Source organism: Microtus ochrogaster, chromosome 15 (assembly GCF_000317375.1).
Source record: "Microtus ochrogaster isolate Prairie Vole_2 chromosome 15, MicOch1.0, whole genome shotgun sequence".
NCBI classification, from domain to species: Eukaryota; Metazoa; Chordata; class Mammalia; order Rodentia; family Cricetidae; genus Microtus; species Microtus ochrogaster.
The window spans coordinates 9,755,889-9,777,259 of NC_022017.1; the positions used below are offsets into that span (position 1 = coordinate 9,755,889).

General features: G+C 40.9%; 1 protein-coding gene across 2 annotated transcripts in view; it reads left to right on the forward strand.

Annotated features, from left to right (window-relative positions):
- Nell2 (neural EGFL like 2) overlaps positions 1-21,371 on the forward strand; it is a 338,769-nt gene that overhangs the window by 164,832 nt on the left and 152,566 nt on the right. For both annotated transcript variants that reach the window (XM_005354010.1, XM_013348697.2), the window contains one exon: positions 579-707. In XM_005354010.1, the coding sequence (XP_005354067.1) occupies positions 579-707 (129 nt within the window). The remainder of the gene's footprint in view (positions 1-578; positions 708-21,371) is intronic.

Sequence of the window (21,371 nt, forward strand, 5' to 3'; positions counted from 1 at the left end):
AAAAAAAAAAAAAAAAAAATGGGTATGGAGGGGAGAAGATGTCAGGTACCTACTCCTCGTGGTTGAGCTATTTGTTCCTAACTGATTCAGGAAGAAGGGTAGGCATTTTCTTCAGTTGTGTGACCACAATGACCTCAATCACACAGATGGTCTTGGTAAAACTAAATGGATCACAAAACAAAACCTAAGGTCACGAGCCTGAGAAAGGGACTGGCTGTGGGCATGATGGTGACAAAAAGGGTAGGGACGTAGGCAATGGGAATATGTAACGTATATGTATGAAACTGTCAAATAATAAACCTGGTAAAAGGTCTTTAGAGAACATAGCTTCAAAGTTAACAGAAACTACTCTTTCTGCTTTCCTTCTTTTTAAAAATTCTGGTTTGTTTGCTTTTTGTCTTTGTTGTTTATTTTCTAAAGAGAGAGAGAGAGAGAGAAGGAAGGAATGGAGCTAGATGGGGGAGGTACTGTGATCAGAACACATTGTGTGAAAAACTATTTTTAATAGGAAAGAAAAAAATAAACCATGGAGCAGCTTGTCTTGCCATTGTCTCATTTATCAGAACATGTCCTTACAGGCTATGACTTTTGTTCGGAGAAGCACACCTGCATGGAGAACTCTGTCTGCAGGAACCTGAACGACAGGGCTGTGTGCAGCTGCAGGGATGGCTTCAGGCCTCTTCGGGAGGACAATGCCTATTGTGAAGGTAATCCTTACAATGATGTGGGGCTTGGCTGTATAAATTTACTGGGATTACTGCATGTAAAATTTATTAATTTCCCAGGTTGTCAAGTTGATGGGCCCATTAAAAGCAGTGAGTTTAATTTGAAGCATATTAATCAGCTAAAAATAATTATCTTTCAAATTAAAGTTTTTCCAGCTATCTGCTAATAAGTTAATATGGCTGTTTCTCGAATTAGAACAATGTCTCCACTGTGAAATTGCCTTCTCTTTTTCATAATTAGATATTCAGGTGGCTCACATATTGACATGATTACTGTGGCTTGCAGTTAGAATTATAGTCAGACTTCCCAGACACTGTTGTGGAACAAAGGCAATTAACAGAAAGATGAAGCATCTACCGCTATTCTTGCTTGCTGCTGTCTGTAACCTCTGTGGTTGCCTGCACGCACTCTGGTACTTAATAAATAGATCCAATAGAGAAAATTATTTCTTGCTTATTTGAAAAAAAAAATATTGACTAACATCCAAGGTAGTCTGTTATCTCAGAGACACAATGCAAACACAGGGAGTAGGCCATGTAGTTTATTTGGCTCCAGCTGTGCTCCGGTAGACCTCCAAAGTCTCCAGACACTGAAATTTACTCTTCCCTGGGGCACACATTTAAATCGCTATCATTAACTATATGACAAAATGAGAACACTGATCTGGGGGCACTGGGTAATTGGAGGACTTAGAGGGTTCAAGTCTTACCCCTGCAGCTATCAGGCACACTCCACTGAAGATAGATGGCGTGTGATGTCAGCTACCTGTGTTTATTCCTATGAGAACTGGTTAGTCCTGGGGAAACCACCCTGTACCGGTTCCCTTAGAACTGGGCAGATTTTCTCTGTATGAAAAGTAGTATTCATTTGAAAGCTGCAGTTGGTTGGATGAGGGTTTTCTTTCAGTGCCTCTTATTCAGCCCTAAAGGGACCCTTCCATTTCTGCAGAATGAAGAATTCATGGCTCTCCGCCCCATTTATAATGCAAATTTATTTTCCTCATTTTAATAGATCTTAGACAAGAAATGGGTTTTACTTAGTGATTTTTATTCTTACTCAACACACAGTTGAATTTTCTTGGCAGACATATGTATTTTCATCATAACAGCTAAGAGCCTTATATATAATGAGCTCTCCTCTTATTAATGTGCATATTCATGGTACAAATGCATATGTCTTCTTGAACCTTGACCATCTGGTCTTTTTTCTTTCTTTTTTTAAATTTTATATTATTTTATTGATTTTATTGAGCTATACATTTTTCTCTGCTTCCCTCCCTTCCACTTCCTTTCCCTTCCACCCTCTCCCATGGTCCTCATGCTCCCAATTTACTCAGGATAACTTGTCTTTTTCTACTTCCCATGCAGATTAGATTCATGTATGTCTCTCTTAGGGTCCTCATTGTTGTCTACGTTCCCTGGGATTGTGAATTGTAGGCTCCTTTTCTTTGCTTTATATCTAAAAGCCACCTATGCATGAATACATATGATATTTGTCTTTCTGGGTCTGGGTTACCTCATTCAATATGATGTTTTCTAGAACCATCCATTTACCTGCAAATTTCAAGATGCCATAATTTTTTTTCTGCTGTGTAGTACTCCATTGTGTAAATGTACCACATTTTCCTTATCCATTCTTCAGTTGAGGAACATTTATGTTGTTTCCAGGTCCTGGCTATGACAAACAATGCTGCTATAAACATGGTTGAGCACATGTCTTTGTGGTACAATTGAGCATCCTTTGGATATATACCCCAAAGTGTTGTTGCTGGGTCTTGAGGAAGGTTGTTTTCTAATTTTCTGAGAAATCACCACACTGACGTCCAAAGGGGCTGTATCAGCTTGCACTCACACCAGCAATGCAGGAGTGTTCACTTTTCCCCACAAACTCTCCAGCATAAGCTGTCATCAGTGTTTTTGATCTTGGCCATTCTTTCAGGTGTAAGATGGAATCTCAGACTTATTTTGTTTGCATTTTCTGATGACTAAGGATGTTGAGCATTTCATTAAGTGTCTTTCAGCCATTTTAGATTCCTGTGTTGAGAGTTCTCTGTTTAGGACTGTACTCCATTTTTTAAATCGGATTATTTGTTCTTTGATGACCAATTTCTTTAGTTCTTTATATATTTTGGAGATCAGACCCCTTTCTGATGTGGGGTTAGTAAAGATCTTTTTCCATTCTGTAGGCTGTCATTTTGTCTTGTTGGTGACGTTATTTGCTTTACAGAAGCTTTTTCAGTTTCAGGAGGTTCCATTTATTAATTGTTTTTCTCAGTGTCTTTGCTCCTGGGGTTATATTTAGGAAGTGGTCTCCTGTGCTAATGCATTCAATTGTACTTCCCACTTTCTCTTCTATGAGATTCAGTGTGGCTGGCTTTATGTTGAGGTCTTTGATCCATTTGGACTTGAGTTTGTGCATGGTGATAGATATGAATCTATTTTCATTCTTCTACATGTTGATATCCAGTTATGCCAGCACTACTTGTTAAATATGCTTTCTTTTTTCCATTTGATTTTTTTTTGCTCCTTTGTCAAAAATCAGGTGTTCAAAGGTGTGTGGATTAATAAATTGGTCTTCGATTCAGTTTCACTGGTCTTCCTGTCTGTTTTTATACCAATACCAGGCTATTTTCAGTACTGTAGCTCTGTAGTAGAGTTTGAAGTCAGGAATTGTGATCCCTCCAGAAGTTCTTTTATTGTACAGGATTGTTTTGGATATCCTAGGTTTTTTTGCTTTTCCCTATGAAATTGAGTACCATTCTTTCAAGGTTTGTGAAAAATTTTGCTTGGATTTTGACGGACATTGCATTGAATCTGTAGATTGCTTTTGGTAAGATTGCCATTTTTACTATGTTAATTCTGCCTACCCAAGAGCATGGGAGATCTTTCCACTTTCTGGTGTCTTTTTCAATTTCTTTCTTCAAAGATTTAAAGTTCTTGTCATATAGGTCTTTCACTTGTTTAATTAGAGTTACTCTGAGATATTTTATGCTATTTGTGGCCATTGTGTAGGGCAATGTTTCTCTGAGTTCTTTCTCAGCCCATTTATCATCTGTGTAAAGGAGGGCAACTGATTTTTCTTTTTTTAACTGTATTCACTTATATAGCAAACATTCAGTATGTAGCAAGCACTTTTCTATGCACTGGAATTAGAAATAGTGAGAAAAATTAGTAACTTCTCCTGCATAGGAACTTTGCACACTAGTAGAACCGAGTCAGTTGGTAACCATGTAGAAGATAATTGCAGGTGATAGAAAACCATGGGAAGGGATGAAACAGATGTTGTGCTGAAAATGACAGGGATTCACATAAGTGGAATGCTCAGCCTTGGGAGCTGTCCTTCAGGTCTCTTGACGATAAAGAGCAGACTCGAAAAGACCTGGGACAGTGCTTTCCAACTAGATGAAAGAGCGTGTGGAGAAGTTCTAAGTAGAAACGAACTTGGGATGCTCTAGAAACAAAGAGGGTGATGCAATGGTAAAAGCAACGTAGGAGATTCAGTTGGAGGATTAGCTGGGGTCAGCACTCGTGTGGTGTCCAAGAATTTGGGCTATGGTTTCAAATGGATATGCTTGTACTTATATGGGACAGGTGACAAACTGGTGGCAATACGGGAGATGAACTGTGCACTTACAGAGAACACAGAAAAAGGTTGCATAAAGATGAGGGTGGCCTGAGTTGGAAAGGGGACAGCGATGGCGATGGGGGAATACACAGTGTGCTTGCTCACCTGCAAGTGTGTATACACATAATTAGCTGCTTCCACCTTAACGGCATCATGCTGATAATGTTTTCTACCATTATCTTCTTGCTCATTCGAAGATAATATCCCCCAAACCTAAGAAAATTCTTGAAAGAAGTGGTGGAAGTTTTGAAATTTTTATACACCAGGATGCCTAATCTTTTTATGCCTCTGCCTATTTACACAGTGTTGGTCTATTTAGGGAACTATTTCTCTGTTGTTATTTTGAGGCCTGGTCACTTGTATCCCCAGTCTGGTCTTGAACTCCTTATATAACCGAACATGACCTTGAATGTCTAGTACTATATTCTACTATCAACCAAAACTGTGAGTTGGCACGTATAGTCTTGTGGTAACATGTCTGGTTTATCCAGTACTGGGAATCCAACCCAGGAACTCCTCCAGTGTAAGCAAGCTTGTAACCAATGGAGCTAATATTTGTGTGTGCGTGTGTGTGTTACTTGCTTGTATGCACACATGTGTCAGTGCACATGTGGTTGTTGGAGGAAAACTTGCAAGAGTTGGTTGTCTCCTTCTACCTTGTGGGTCCTGTCAACAGGGACCTTCACGGCCTGAGCCATCTTGCCAGCCCTCATTGACAATATTTTTATCAAATTTGGTTTCTATTTTTATTCTGGCAATGTTGCTTAATTGTTGGTTGTTTTGACGTTTTAGAGGCAATATGTATTTTCAGTTTTGATGCAGTGTTACGTAATACTTACAAGTCCTGTTTTTCTGGAGCTTTGGCCCTGTTTTAAAAAAAAAATAGATTTTACGTTAAAAGTAAGTGAATGATAGTTTGTAAGAGACATACATTTTATTCCCTAAATCTGTGAGGTTGTTTTAATGCTACAGCTGTAACTGAGGTTATTGATTTTGATGACAGCGTGCCTTCTCAGCACTCCCACAGCATCAGTAAATGCTGGAGCGAATTCATGCATCTCACACACATTTATTGAATGGCTCTGTTGTACAAGGTTAGCGCTGAATGTGAAGTCGTATGTGGAGAAACACAAGGCTGATATTCTCTCAGGCAAGGAAGACAATAAATCTATTATTAAATAACTTTTTACTGAAATGTGGCAAGCACCTTGACGGAGAAATAGATTACTAGGAGTCGGGTCTAGATTCATGTTGTGATTAGGAAAATTTTGTTTGCAGAGTACAATTGTGAAGTTTGAAGGGTGAGTGAAGTCAGCTAGCCTTGAAAGGAAGGATGGGAGAGACGGGGTCTCCTATGCAGGAGATCCAGACATCATGGCAGAAAAAAGCACTTGGGGGATGAAGGCCAGCCCGAGTGAGAGGCAGAGAGGAGGCCGAGAGGCAGGGTGAGAAGTAGAGTCCTGGGGGTCAAAGGTTGCATATTCATCTACTTTTCTATTCACTGTGACAATGGCGCCTGACAGTAACAATTTAAAGCTGGAGGGGAGGGGTTCCCAGTCCACTATGCAGAGAGGGAGGACTGAGTGGCAGGAACAGCTAACTGTTGGCCAGCAGGAGTGTGGGGCAGGTGCTACATAGTGTAGGAAGCCAGGAAGAAGAGACAGGACAAGAAGCAGGCCGGGTTAGGAACATTCAGCTCTTCTTCTATAGGTGAACTGCTTCTTGCATCTAGACACCCCATCACAAAGGTTCCATAACCTCTCCTACCAGTGACAGTTGCTGAAGACAAAGTATTCCAAAATATGAGCTTGCAAGAGACATACATATGCAAACCTTTGCGGGGCATCGTTGAGGTACAAAGGTCCTGAGTAACTCACTTCAGCTGAGAGTCATACTGGGGAAAATGGCATGCTGGGAAACTGTCAATGATACAATGATAGTGGAGAAGTGGATGCACGTAAGGACATCCATGAAGAAAGGCTACCCGGTTCTGATTATACCTGTGATAGCAGATGATGAGTGGCATGGAAGTTGATTGTCTGGTTTCTAGCCAAAAAACAGGGAATGTTCATGTGGCTCACTTAAGGGAGGAGCTGGGAAAATTGTCTTGGGTTGGCTCTGTTTATGGCTTATTTATTTAAATGTGTGTGGTTGTGGCATTCAGCTAAGGCTAGATATACAATTTGAGATTCTCAAATATATAAATGACTCTTGAGTCAATAGAAGGAATTACTTAGAGAACTTTCCTGGAAAAAAGGGACATCATGGATAAAATGTAGGAGGAAAGAGAAGAGCAGGAAGTGCTGTAGAACCCAATGGCCTAGAATCCCAATGAAAATGTGGATCCCAAACAAACACTGAATGCTTCTCAGTACATTTTCTGTGGCTACAGCAGAATACCCAAGACCAGTTCCTTTACAAACAACAGAGCTGCATTTGCTTTGCACTTCTGGGGCCTAAAAAGTACATAGAGCATGACACTGATTCCTGACCATGTCAGGTGAAGATCTTCCTTCCTCATCATGATAGGGTCAAAGGTATCACATGGTGAGACAGAGAAAACATGCTCACTCCATTCCATAAAGTCAACCCTGAAACTCATCATGTCATCATCAGGCCCCATTAACATGGGAGTTTAGAGCATGGATTTTCAACATGCCAACCCTGGCAGGTAGAATCAAGGTGCATCAAAGCCACGGATATCAAGACAAGTTCAGTAAGACTAAAAGGTATCCTTGGCATTGAGACTGAAGATGACACAGGAGATGTGAGCATCCCTGATTTTGTGCCAGTTGATGGTAGAGTCAGTTTGTAGCCCGAAGAGCATGTCACAGAAGACAGAGGTCTCAAGAAGAGAGACAGGATGGGAAAGGAGGAGATGTACAGGAATTGGCTACCGACCCTTTGCCCTTGTCCTTTGAAATTCCTTCCCTCCTTGTTTTTTCAGTGAGTTTTACAGTAGATTAGTTGGGGTTTCTACTGCTGTAATAAGACACCATGACTAAGAGCAACTTGGAAAGACAAGGATTTATTTGGGTTGCATGTCCCAGGTCACAATCCATTGACAAAGGCCAAGGTAGTAACCTCAAGTAAGAAACTGAAACAGAGAAAACAGGCATGGAGGAACTCTACTTACATCTTGGCCCCATGGCTTCTCAGTTTGTTTTCTTACACAACTCAGGGCCCTCAGCCCAAAGGTGGAAGCATCCCCAGTGCACTGATGCTGCCCACATCAATCCCACATCAAGAGAATGCCATACAGATGTGCCTACAGATCAGTGTGATGGAGGCATTTTCCCAACTGGGGCTCCTTCACCCAGAAAACTGTAGCAGAAGCTGACTGATAAACAACGACAAAACCACAATGGGACATACTGCTAATGGGATAAGGATAAAACTAGGACTTCTATGGCCTCACAGTTTGCCCAGCTTTTAGATATAAAAGGACTACAATATTAGAATATGTGTTGGCACTTGAGTCTCTTCTGAAATCTGTATTCACCGCATTTACCCTTTGAAATTATGACTTTATCTCCACCCAGTCCCAGTTCCTGCTCTCCTGTCACTTCCGTCCTATGCTTTTAAGTACTTTATCTCTCATTTCCTCTCTTATCAGTTCACAAGTGATCTCTAAAAGTTGTCCAAAGCTCAGCTGGGGATTGTGTTTTAGAATGGTTCTCTGCTACACGTCAGTTTTCATTCTTGATTGGAAATTGTGGAGCCTCATGGTGCTTTGAGGTCATCTCCTCTTTCACCTCTGATCGTCCTGTTGGAGTTCTGGCCCAGTCTGCAGAACTCACTCAGTAGGTTTCTCTGCAGGGCTGTGGGTCCTGGAAATTACAGCCACATCTGTCCGTGTGGATTATAGTGAAGAAGCTGTTCCTTGATTCCTACACTTCTTAGAGCCTTTGATGGTGAACTAAGAAGAGAAAATGTTTCCTATAAGTGAATCATGTAAATAACAGGATGCCACATGGATTTATAGAAACTAGACGCTGGTGGATTAGTGCTGAATTTTGAAGTTCATTTCTTCGTGTGTGTGTGTGTGTGTGTGTGTGTGTGTGTGTGTGTGTGTGTGTGTGTGTGTAAGAATCTGGTATAGTCTGAAACCCAAAGTACGTAACTCATTATTGGTAGAAAGTTTTTTTTTGATTTGTTGGTTCAGTCTTTATCATTCTAATATCTGTTTTATTTGTTTGTGTGGGATTTTTTTGGTGTATATGTGTGAAAGGGGCATCTGTTATTGTAAATAGTAATAATAATAATAATAATAATAATAATAATAATAGTAAAAAGTACTTATTTTAAACCACCAAGTCCAGTGTATGTGGCCCATGTCCTCTCCAATGTATGTCCTCTCACTGAATCGTTGTGATTGGGGTCTACTTATTAAAAGCCAAACTCTTTTTTTGTGTGTGTGTTTCAAGAGAGGGTTTCTGTGTGTAGCCCTGGCTGTCCTGGAATTCACTCTGTAGAAGAGGCTGGCCTTGAACTCACTGATATCTGCCTGCCTCTGCCTCCCAAGTGCTAGGATTCCACCACTGGGCCAAAAGGCTGTACTCTTAAATAAAATTGACTTTCTCCCTCTACCAGCAGCTATCAACTGCCAATCACTCCTCAGGTGCAGTGGAATTTTTGTGTTTGCCTCCCCTTTCCATGCTGGAATTTCTTTTTCTAGCTTGATCTTTCACAGATAGTGTGTGCATGTTGTCACAACCACCATGGGGTCATGTAAACAGCTATCCTGCTGTGTCCAGAGATACTGTTTCCTTGTCACCATGCTGGCTCTTATGTCCTTCCATGCAATCTTCTGAAATGATCCCTGCACCTTATTTTTATACTCTCTTTTATAGTTGAGAAAACTGATGAACTTGGAATCCCAAATGACTTGCCCCCAAATCATTTACCCAGATAGCAATCAGCTAATTCAGAATCCACAATCTGCACTGTCCTCAATCTCTGCTGAGTTTTCTCTTTCTACCACATTTAATCTATTTTATCGCTTTTAATTTACTTATTCAGTTTTTCAGAGAGAAGAATCATATGCATTTTTCTTTATAAAAATATTCTAATGTAGCTATGTTAAGAAAATTTTACCTTCATAGGAATCAACTTGCAGTTCTACAGTAAGACAGTTTGTTGGCATTAGAGATATGATGGGTTAGGGCTGCGTCACTTCCCTCTCTCCTCTTCTAGTGTTTCTTTCTCTCAGTTCATTCCTTCTCTTCTTTCTTTGTTCTTCCTTCCTCTCCTTTTCTTCCTCCCTCCCCCTTCCTTTCTTCCTCCCCTTCCTTTCTCTTCCCTTTCCCCCCTGATTCTCAGCTACTTGTCATCTCACAGCTAACTCTCTTAGTCATGAATTCCTGACTCAGGCAATACCAGCTTATAATTAACCATGCAATGTAGGAGCAAATGAGTTGATTCCTCTAAGAATACACAGAGTGAGGGCCCTGAAGAGTTGCTCTATAGGAAAGAAAATACAGAATGAGCAGAATTCTTTGATTGCAAGGGAAGCCCGAGAGTCCTTACTGGAACTAATGAGAGGTCTACTAATACAGTTGGGATGAATGACCCAGAGAACTTAAGCCCTGTGGGATTAATTAGGGACGCCTAACAGATATGGCAGCTTTCAAAGCTATAGCTAATGATGCGCTCTCTGTGGTATGTTAGGATAATGTTTCTTAAGGAAAAATGTTCAAGGATGCTGTTCAGTCTAGATTTTATGTACACACAGAAACAGTGTGATTTCTTCTGAGGGGTTAGCTGGCAAGGCTGTGGAAGTGGACAAGGACCAGGGTCTGCAGTTAATAAACTGTGGACTTGGGGGAACAATCAAGGCTGCAGCTGTAATCTGAGTTCAAAGTCAGAGAGCTCAAAGAGCTTGTCTTAGAACTATCTCCCCAAGGACAGCAGACAGACAGGGGAGGCCTCCCTCTCCTCAGACTTCATCGGATTGGACGAGGCCTGCCCACATGAGGAAGGGAAAGGAGAGGGTTGCTAAGTCAATAAATTCCAAGAATCTTTATCTGATCATCAAAATGATCTTGGGCTCAACACAGAAGTGAGCAGTGAGTGACTGTTAAGGAGAATACGCTAGCCCGTGTGGCCCTGGATCTACAGTATTCCAGGATCTAACATAACAGTCCACAATCAGCCTTGTAGAATCTTTATCATAGGCTTGCATTCTCCCCAGGAATTTCAGTTCAGTGTGGACGTTCTGAAAATAACTAACCGTGAACTTCTCAGCATCTTTTCTTGACTTTTTTCCCTTTACTTCCTGTCACATGAAGTGTCCTCTGCCTCAAAAGCAGTTTCCGTTCATTCATAAGCTTGGCCACTATTGATTAACAAATATCTGAAGAATTTTTGATAGTTCTTTTTAATAAAGCACATTTCTCTCCTCTAAAATAAATGAAAACATTTATATTTTAAACTCAAACTTGATAAGGAGAAAGGTTTTCTGAATTTCTCCTTATGCATGGTTTCTCTAAGCCAGCAGAAGTCTGAGTCAGGTATCCCCTGAGCCAGTGTGCCATAGCATGTGACTCTCCATGTAGGCAATGTCTCCCCTACACATGCACTGCTCACTAAACATACAGTCTTGATCATACTGGAGTTCATGATTGCTCCGCATGCTGCCCAGAGAAGAAACAAGGACTTCAGTTATCAATAGTGATTAGCTGTTACATACAGCACTTTGTTCTCCCTCTGGTGGGTCTACAAACTCTTGGGAATTTGTTTTATGAGTGGCTTTTCTCATTGGGCTTAATATAGAGAAGCAATGCTTAGCACCCATTTATTCTAAGTAATTCTTAAGCACATACTATGTGCTAGGTGTTAGATTATTTAATGGGGGGCTCTAGAGTGATGGGAGGCAGAAAGAAAAAAAAAAGGCTTGGTGTGACCTTAGGCTGGACCACGTTTATTCATGGCAAGGGAGTATCTTTGTCACCCAGGTTTGAGAATTGTCAAAATACCTATAGAGGAAAATGGGATGCAGCCCCTAATAAGGGTAGAATGACTTTTGCACTCCACAAGGGAAGCTGGAAGATGTAGGACAGCAGGAAACTGTCACTAGGCACAGAGTGCTGTTAGTCACACAGTCATGAGGAGAACACCACTAAGCTTCTGTTTCATGGAGGCAATTCTCTAGCAGAGCTAACGTTTCTATTACCTATTTACATCTGCTGTCGAAAATGAGAATGTAGGAGTCGATTTTGTGCCACATTAAAAACTACTCCTGGTTTTATATTCCTGACAGTTTTGTTTAAAAAACAAATAAACTTTGGTACTAGGTAGTCAATACAGGGTCCAAGTACCAGCAATGGCAGGCATTGCCTGGGGCTTCATTAGACACCTAGAATGCTGTACTTTCTTCTCTGATTCCTAAATCAAAATTTGCATGGTAACAAGATTTCCAGGTGATTTCCCCCCATGCACACAAAAATTGAAAAACATTGCTTTAAAGTATGGGATACGAAGATTTGTCACGTTAACAAACAGGTAGCTCTCCATCACTTTCCAGCCGTATGCTAAACCGAAGAGGACTGTCAGCATCCACACTGCTTGTTCTCATCAGCATTGCTACACAGTCTGTTTTCTAACCTTGTTTCCCTAAAGGTGGGGCTCAAATTACAGAGGCACCCCGCCTTTGTTCTCCTTAAAGGGGTTAGCCATGAGGCTTGACATTTTAAAGGTTTTCCAAATGATTCTTATGCACATTAAAATCTAAGAATGGCTATTCTGGGTGAGTTCTATATCTATATTTTTCTAAGGATGGGTTTTTTTAAAAAAAAATCATAATTTTTGAGTCTTAGTTTGCTCTGCCTAGGAAGATGAATTACACAACTATATACCAGAGTGGTTTCAGTTTAAACCAGGTCTTTCACTTGAACTATTGGTATTTTGGTCTCGAAAATTCTTTGTGGCAGGTTTGCGCTGTGATTGTGGGATGTTTAGCAGCAGACGTGGTCTGCTAGAAGTCCCTAGAAATTAATAGCTCCCGTGGTGGCCTGCTTCCCTCTTTCTGATATCCAGAAATGTCTCCAGACTTCATAATTTCCCTGAAGGGCTGAAGTTCCATCAGTTGAGAGTCATTGGCTTAAACTGTGTACAGAAAATGAATATGGCTTTATTTTATTCCGATTCCCACACCGAGTGTCTGTTTTCATCATTTGATTTTCTTGGAGGCTTTTGGGTTTATGCAAATGTAAGGAAGGCTTCTGCATGAGCACGTAAGGGCTGTGGGCTCTTGGGGCACCACTGTGTGCTCTGTGGTGGTGAATCACTATATAATGATGTGGAAGATGGAAGACACATGAAGGAGAAGATCTGAACTAGAATACAAATAGGAGGGAAAGCATGTGGTGTTGGTCTTTCTGGGCCTGAGTTATCTCCCTCTGTGTGATTTTATTTCATCTCCACCCATTTATCTGCAAATTTCATAATTTCAATTTTCTTTATAGCTGAGGAATATATCAGAAGAAATTTGAGCATTTAGTAGATAAATGCATGTAACATGTTTACACTGACAAAATTGGCATCTTGCCACCTTTGATGAATGGATGCTGTTCTGATGCTGTTGTTCAAGACTTGTTCATACTAGCGCTAGTTACAGGCTTGTGCCGGGCACTTAGGTAGCTTGGTATGTCTCATTCTGCTTGTCATTAGTTTCATGAGATTATTAGAGAAGAAAGTTAACTATAACTAATTTTAGAAAATGCCTTCCAGTAAAATAAGTTCTTTGTTAAAGCTTGCCATTATGTTTTCATATATTTTTATGAATTCTATGGTCAGGGAAATTGTGCAAGATTTTATTCGAGAATTCACTGATGGGAAGTCAGTAAAATATTCTTCTGAGAGTTTAGTTGATAATATTGTCTCATATTTGAAGCTAATTTCACTCGGATCTTCTGCTATTTCCGGAACTAATTTATTACAGGTTGTTTCTGTAGACACGTTACTGTGTCAAACTTCCGTTTGGTCTATATAACATTCTAACTAACTATTGATTATAGAAGATATATAATTTGTTAATATTGTAAATTCTCTGACAAATCTATAAATGTAACCTCAGGAATCTGCATATGTGCATGCATGTGTATAGGAACAGCAAGTTAAATACTATGCATGTTACCCATGCATACTTTTATTTATTAAAGTAAGAGAGAAAAGACCTGGCTAGAATTTAGCAATTCATTTTAAACAAGTCAGTTGCAGGTGTATTATATAAAGAGTCATTCACTATTTTTTTTCACTATAGAAATGCAAATTACTAGAGAAAAAAAGCTGTTTCCAAGAATAGAATCCTTTTGAAGTGACATGTAAGGCACATATGACTAATAATTTTAAAAATTAACTTATAGGAAAAAGACTTTTTGCAGTGCTATTAAGTTGAAGATCCGGTATGCAGAGAGATTAAATTTAAGTGCCAGCTTTCTCTTCCCTTCAAAGAAACCCAAGTCACACGTTCTATGAACATTTTTTAAATGTGCTTGAGGCTAATTAACAATTGGTTGCTGGAAATGTAATAATCCTTTTACAATTCTCTTCTGCTCTTTATTCATCAGTTTTGAAAAAGATAGAATGTCTCGTATAGTATGATTATTATGTTCCTGGGGACATCTGTTAATGGAGAAGGGTTGGGGGATGAGGGTCGGCGCTTGGGCATGTGTTGTAATAGGAGCGGCGGGCTGTGTCCCGCCACCCAGTTAGCTTTACCCGAGATAATTACACGGACACTGTATTCATTTAATCACTGCTTGGCCATTTCTATCTAGCCTCTTCTAGGCTAACTCTCGCACCTGGGCTAGCCCATTTCCAATCATCTGTGTGTAGCACCCCAAGGTGCGCTTACCGGGAAGATTCTAGCCCACGTCCATCCTGGGTCGGAGCCTCATCGCGTGTGCCTCAGAGAGCAGAGCTCTCGCCTCTGCCCGCAAGAGAGGAGCATCTTGTCTCTCTGAGGCATCTGCCCCGAGAGGAGAGCTGTCGAGTCTCTGAGCTCACTTCCTCTTCCTCTCAGCGTTCTGCTCCTCCCACCTACGTTCTAACCTATCAGGTCAAGCAGCTTCTTTATTTAATTAACCAATGACCTTCCTCCATCAGGCATGGCCAATGATTGGAAAGTAATGAAGTTCAGAATGAGTACAGGTTGCACAAATACACTGATTCAATGGTCCTGAGGCTATCATGGAATTTCTTGTGAGGTGACATGGGACTAGATGGTTGATGTGTCATATTAGAGCCGGTGTTGGTTTCAATGTTTATGTAACCAGTAGAACTAGGAACAAGTTTTGAGTGACAGGAACTGGATTCTGGGAAGCAGATATAAATGAGAAGAATGCTGCAGAGAAGAGCAAAAGATTTGAGTTGTGTGGCAGAGGGCACAGGCTTGATTAGGCCAGTAACTATTCCACAGCCAAGGAGTCCCTTGTGTTTTGATACAGGGACAGTTGGGAGACCAGCTCTGCCTTTAATGAGCATGAAGGGCTGCTGAGCAGACAAGGGCATGATGAGTCTAAATTCGATCTCTTATTCATTGCTGTGATATAAAAATAGACTGCTGGTATTTTTATAATATGTAAGAATATATTCATTTTTTCTCTAAATAAAAAACCATCTTATTTCTGTATTAACTACACTCCAAATAATTGTCCTTTCCTATGGAGGGTGGGCTCTGATGAAAGTATGCGTTCATACCTCAGACATACATGTGGTAAAATGAGAACACAGTTCAATTGCTGTCTTTGCATAGTGATTTGTTGGGCAGCCATAATTCCCAAATGACATTAAAATTTGGTTAAAATTCCCAAATTTAGCAATGCTGTTCAGTTGATGATTTATGTATGTCTAAATGAGCCACTGGGAATTAAAGTGTCTCCATATTGTTCAAGAAAAGTACTGATCTAATATCTTCATTAATTTAATAACTCTAAATTTATAGTAATTTCAATGTTGTTAGGACTGAAATCCTTGTTTTATGGTAAACAAATACATATTTGTTAAATTGGTTTTTAGTATTTAAAAATAAAGATATGCTTTCTTGTAAAGAATGTTCTTGAACTTGATGAATTTTCAAATTCAGCCTAACAAGGCAATGATTCAAATGAGCCCTTCTGTTCCTTAATTTTGAGCAAGTTGGATTCAGTCAAGACAGTGACTAACCAGTCATAAATAAACACTTATATAGATGGCAGGAGTGGAGACAGATGGAATCTCCATGACAAAGAGGTCAGGGAAGTGACTATGGGTAAACATGGATTTTCTGTCAGCCTGGCAATCTGAATCCAGTTTAAACCGGCAGAGAACAGCTAGAGAAAGGAACAAATAGGGAATGCTTTGGCATTCTCTGCAACAGGAGGCTCTGTCCAGGAGTTACTTGCCTGAACTTCAAGAGAAGACCAGACCATGGAGGAACCATGGATAATCTTTGGTAATTCCATTCCAGATTTACCATCACTAATTTAGCAATGACACTGGAGAACTTCTTAACATGACCTGGATTTCTTGACTGTAAAAGCAGAGCTGTCTGGTGCCTCTAGGTCACAAGGTTGCTGTGAGGGTTAGCATTTAATGAATACAACATTCAGTAACAACAACAACACAAATCTCAGTTGTGGTCCACTCAGCTTGATTCTCTCCCTGGCTGATTCTGCCCTAAGCTTGGTAATGGTGTTGTAGATTCGTCTCAATTTACTTCCTTTCCACAAAGGTTATCTGAAACCCAAGGATAGTCCATTCTCTTACTCTCGGTGGATAGCATCTCTGTCAATGAAGCTGAAATGGATACTGCCTCCCTCAGGTTCCTGCTTCTATTTCAGTCATCCATATACTTGGCACCCACCCGTTCTTCCTTCTTCCTAGCTTTAGTTGAATGGAACCCTCCTTGGACCCATCTAAGAACCACACTATAGATGGAGACTGCATTTTTGTTTTCCAGCCGCCCAGACCTAAATAATCACACAGAAACTATATTAATTACAACACTGCTTAGCCTATTAGCTCAGGCTTCTTATTAACTAACTCTTACATTTTAAATTAACCCAATTCTATTAAGCTGTACATCTGCACAAGGCTGTGGCTTACTGGTAAGGGTCCAGCGTCTGTCTCCTTTGGCAGCTACATGGCATCTCTCTGATTCCATCTACTCCCTCTCTATATATTTCTGGTCAGGTTTTCTGCCTTGCTGTATTCTGCCCTGCTATAAGCCCAAAGCAGATTCTTTATCAATCAATGGTATTCACAGCATACAGAAAAGAAACCCACATCACCACACCTCATTCCTTTCAGTCTTCAGAGGAAACTTGACACAATCACTCCCCTCCCTCAAGCTCAACTTCCTACTTCTCTCTTTCCTTTCTCACCAGCATTTCAATGTGCTCGGTTCTCTCTTTACTCCACAGTCCTTCTGGCTTTTATGTTATCACCTTTCTATGCCCTTCCTGGCTATATTTTCTTCAGTTTGTGAACTATTTCTACTACCTCTATTTCTTTCTACTAGACATTCTCCCTTATCTACTTCAGGCTAGATTTTTTTATTCCATAACCCCCACAAACCAGTCACACTAGGGCCCTGATAGCTCTGTATTGTTAGACCAGACTTCTATTATTCAATATCTTGCTTGGCCTCAAGGTAGTACTTAATTTTATTGGCTGTTCCTCCTTCATACTTTTATTTATTTTGTCTTTATGATACCACTCTATATGGATCTGAGTTCTGAGTTGCAAATAATGTAATCTACAGTTTAAGTGGTAAAGGAATATGAAGAATATTAGGTAGCTTCCGATATGTGTGAGAGATCATAAATGATGTTTAGGTAAGATGTATCTTGTTTGAGTATAACAATCTTGCCTTTCCTTTATGTATCACATAGATGTTGTTTCCTATTTCATGGTAACCTCCAGAATGGGCCTGGAGACTGGCACCACCCACTGATATGTTGACTGTCTTTCCTACCAGCCTTACTAGATGAGTTTACAGTCTTCCTTAGTTGTATAGTTATCTTTCTGAATTAAAATTTCATACATGTAACCCTAGCTGGTATCTCAAGGTCATGGACGTTATGCTGTTTGGTTTGTGTAAATATGACACCAACTAGTCACCATTGCCTAGGAAGAGAGAATTCTGGTTGAGAAAGCATCTTCATTGGAGTGAACTCCAGGCAAGCCTGTGAGGCATTTTCTTGATTAGTGATTGATGTGGGATGGCCCAGCCCACTGTGGGGAACACTACCCCCAAGCAGGTAGTATGACAGGTATAAGAATGTGATCCTGGAACAAGCAGTCCATGAGCTCTGCTTCAGTTGGTGCCTCCTGGTTCCTGCCTTGGCTTCTTGTTTTGGATTCCCTTCATAACAGACTATGAGTTAGAAGCTGAACAAGCCTATTCTACCTTGAGTTGCTTTTGATCATGTGTTTATCACAGCAATAAAAAGCCTGAATAAGACAGACCTACTCACCGTTTTCTAAGGACACTGAAAATTTGCGTTGCAACTTTGGGAGACAGAGTTTGTGGATACAAACAGTGTGTTTAGAAGGTGCTGCCGCTGCTGGGGCTCATCTGCTCCAGAGATTTCCTTGCTCTCCTGGTTTGGTGACTGCCTGACCATCAGTTTCTGCTTTTCCTTTAATAGGCTGGATTCTTCAGAGTTCCCTTAGAGCTTTTCTTCTAATTCATGCCTTCTTCCTCAGTGATGCTTCCTAAGATACGCCTTTATTTGCTGCCATATAGCCTGTGACTCCCAAATTTGGAGCTGTAGCCCAGTTCTCCAGTCTGAGTGAGATGTGGACCCACATTCTCACTGGACATTTTTGCTTGAATGTGTTATAAACAGCTCAAATCCAGCAATCTAAAGCTGTGTGCTCTCTGTGATGTTTTTATCCAGTTCCTTCCCAGTCTAGATGCCCTCAGTTATGAGTTGAGGAAGAAGGGTTCATTCCTGAGAGCTTCTCTGCCTCATTTACAGGCAGGCAGTCAGTTCCAGGGTGCAAGCAATATTATATCCAATGTGTTCATTTTTGGCTTACCAGGTCCCCTCCACTTTATGGGTAGTGAAGACAGAAACTGAACCCAATAAGTGAACTTCCTCCTAACTTCAAGTTTTACTGTTCTTTAATTTAATCTATCTATTACTAAAAAGATCTTGATAAGCAATTCATATCTCTCTCTCTCTCTCTCTCTCTCTCTCTCTCTCTCTCTCTCTCTCACGCACACACACACACACACACACACACACACACACACAAACAAAGAGGCTTTATAAGCACTGACAATACCCAGAAGGCTGCACAAGAAATTGATAACAATAGTTGTGTTATGGCTTAGAAACAGAAAAACTGAGTGGCTGAGAGTCATATTTACCTTCATCTGTCTTACATTAGATCTCTTGTCTTTCATAGCATGTGGACATACAATGTTCATGTCATTAATGAAATTTTCTAAATGTCCCTAATAAAGGATAGCATTAGACTTTCATAGACGTTAGAGGATCTTCACACAACAGCACGTGCTTACTCCATGGATCACAGTGAATACCCATAGACTCCTCCCAGTCCTTGAGGTGCACAGAGTTCCCCTACTGCAAAAGCTCCCCTCTTCCCCCTTTCTCCTGGGTAATTACACTTCTCTGTTAGTCTTTTGCTTGGATGTCACATTCTCCTTGTCTGCAAGGCTATCCTTATCAAACTGCATTGTGGTTCATTGTTATATGTGTCTTTTATGAGAAAAGCCCAATCAGATCTGTCTTACTGATGATATCTTTGCTCATGGTGTCCCAGTTAGTCCTTTGGATGCAGAGGAAAGTCATGAAATCTCAGTGGATAAAGTACTCAGGACAAGAAGCCCCACCTTCTGAATATTCTTTTAATGTCCTCCATAAGTATTTCATAATTCTTTCTTATTTCCTCAGTGCTCTCTCCCCTTCCCTTCCTCCCCCTCCCTTCCTCCCTCCTCCCTTTCCCCCCTCTCTCTCTCTCCCTCTCTCTCATCTCAAGCACAAGAATAATATGTTCAATTAAAAATAACAGGAGAGCTAATATCATTCCAGATTTTTTTCCATTCTTGTGGAATGTACCATAAAATTTATAATGAGAAGGATGTAAAACATGAATAAAGCCAATTTGTGAGCACTGTTTGGAGGTGACAAATGAAATTTTGTATGTTGCAGAATTATGTTTTAGTCTGCACTCAGGTGAATATGGTTGTGAATCTATAAGGATTATCTTGGTAAATGGCCTCTTTGATGCCACTGACTTCACAACCTCTGATGCTGGCAGCTCCCTTGAAGGCAGCTTATTTGTAAATGGCACTTTGTTCTGTGCTGATTTTCTACTGAATAACTTAGTTAGACTTGCAAATTTTTTATTTTAATAGCACTCTTATCTCTCCAAATGTTGCTCTCAACTCTCATTCCAGACTAAGGTTCAGTAAAACTAAGTCTGTTTCCGGTTTGTGAATTGTGTTGATGATCTCTCTCCAGATTTGTCCAGTTGGTGTTTCATGGCTACTGAGCCCCAGCATAGCAATAACTATTGCTGGTCTGTGGACTCTCAGAAAAGAACTGCAGGACCCAGACACTACATTGACTGCGCCCGAAGCCCTTGGTGCTTCCTAAAATTCTCACCTGGTGCTTTTGCTGGATGAAGCCAAGATAAATGCTTTCACTTTAGAAATACAGCATCATTTAGAAGCAGAACAGAGTTACTGACATTCAAGAGAGAAGGCAGAGTGGCAGGGGGCTGGTGTGAGGGCGGCAGGGGGCTGGAGTGAGGGCGGCAGGGGGCTGGAGTGAGGGCAGCAGGGGGCTGGAGTGAGGGCAGCAGGGGGCTGGAGTGAGGGCAGCAGGGGCCTGGAGTGAGGGCAGCAGGGGGCTGGAGGGCCGGTAGGAGGAGGGGTCTTTAAGTGCTCACTGCCTCCAGGTTTAGTCCAAAAAGAAGTCCAGAAAGGACATTCATTTTGGACCTGAGTCTAGAAATGCTGTTTCTGTGGTTCTTATTCTTCAACTTCCTAAAACTTGTGCAGACAGGAATTTTCCAAACGCACAGACACGATCCGATGACCCCGTCCTTTCCACCCTTTCTATTTCTCATAGAATAAAGGCAAATTCTTGTCTGTGGCCCACAGAGTTGAGGTCTGAACCCTGCCTCCTCTTTGTCTCTGGCTTCCCTTGCTTGTCTCTTTGATCATTAATTACCCCAGTTAAGCTATGTAATTTATGAAGTTCATCTCAGCTAGACAACTCCGTGCTTCTGAGTAATTACGGATTTAATATCATCTTTAAGATGGAAAAGGGAAATTTATAAATTCCTTGTTTCTAAAATAGACCAGTTTAAAGTTCCAAGGCCCAAAAGAAAGTCTCCAAATATAAGAAGGGTTTACTTCTGCACTTTAGTTTGGTGAGCTATGCTTCCTGTCCTACAAACCCGTAGAGAAGCAGAAGCCACTTCAGCCATAGGGGTCTCCTCCTCTGTGTTAGATCTGAAACTCTGAAAAATGGGCACCAACTTGAAAATCAACCTGTGATGATGGAATTAAGGCCTTGACAGACAAGCTGGCTGTTGTGCTGCAGTGGATGCCATTCCAGGCTCCCGACTCAACAGAGAGTCAGTCCACATGCAAGACAGACAGGGGCGTGGGTTCCACTGAAAATGGGAATGTGATGTCTCATCGTATAGCATATACCTGTAGACACTGTTAAAACCTAGAGTGGCTGAGCCGGGAGGTTCAACCACTTACATCTAAGAGTTTTATTAAATCATTAAGAATATAATCATGAATTTCTTCTTGCTCTTGTAGATAGTACACCTCCATGCCATAACCACATATCCACTTATTTCCCATATTGCATTCTCTTGCTGCCTCTACAATCTGAGTGATGGAGGAAGGTCATTGGTTGATTTAATAAAGAAGCTGCTTGACCTGATAGGTTAGAACGTAAGTGGGAGGAGCAGAATGCTGGGCGGAAGAGGAAGTGAGGTCAGAGACTCCACAGCTCTCCTCTCGGGGGCAGACGCCTCAGAGA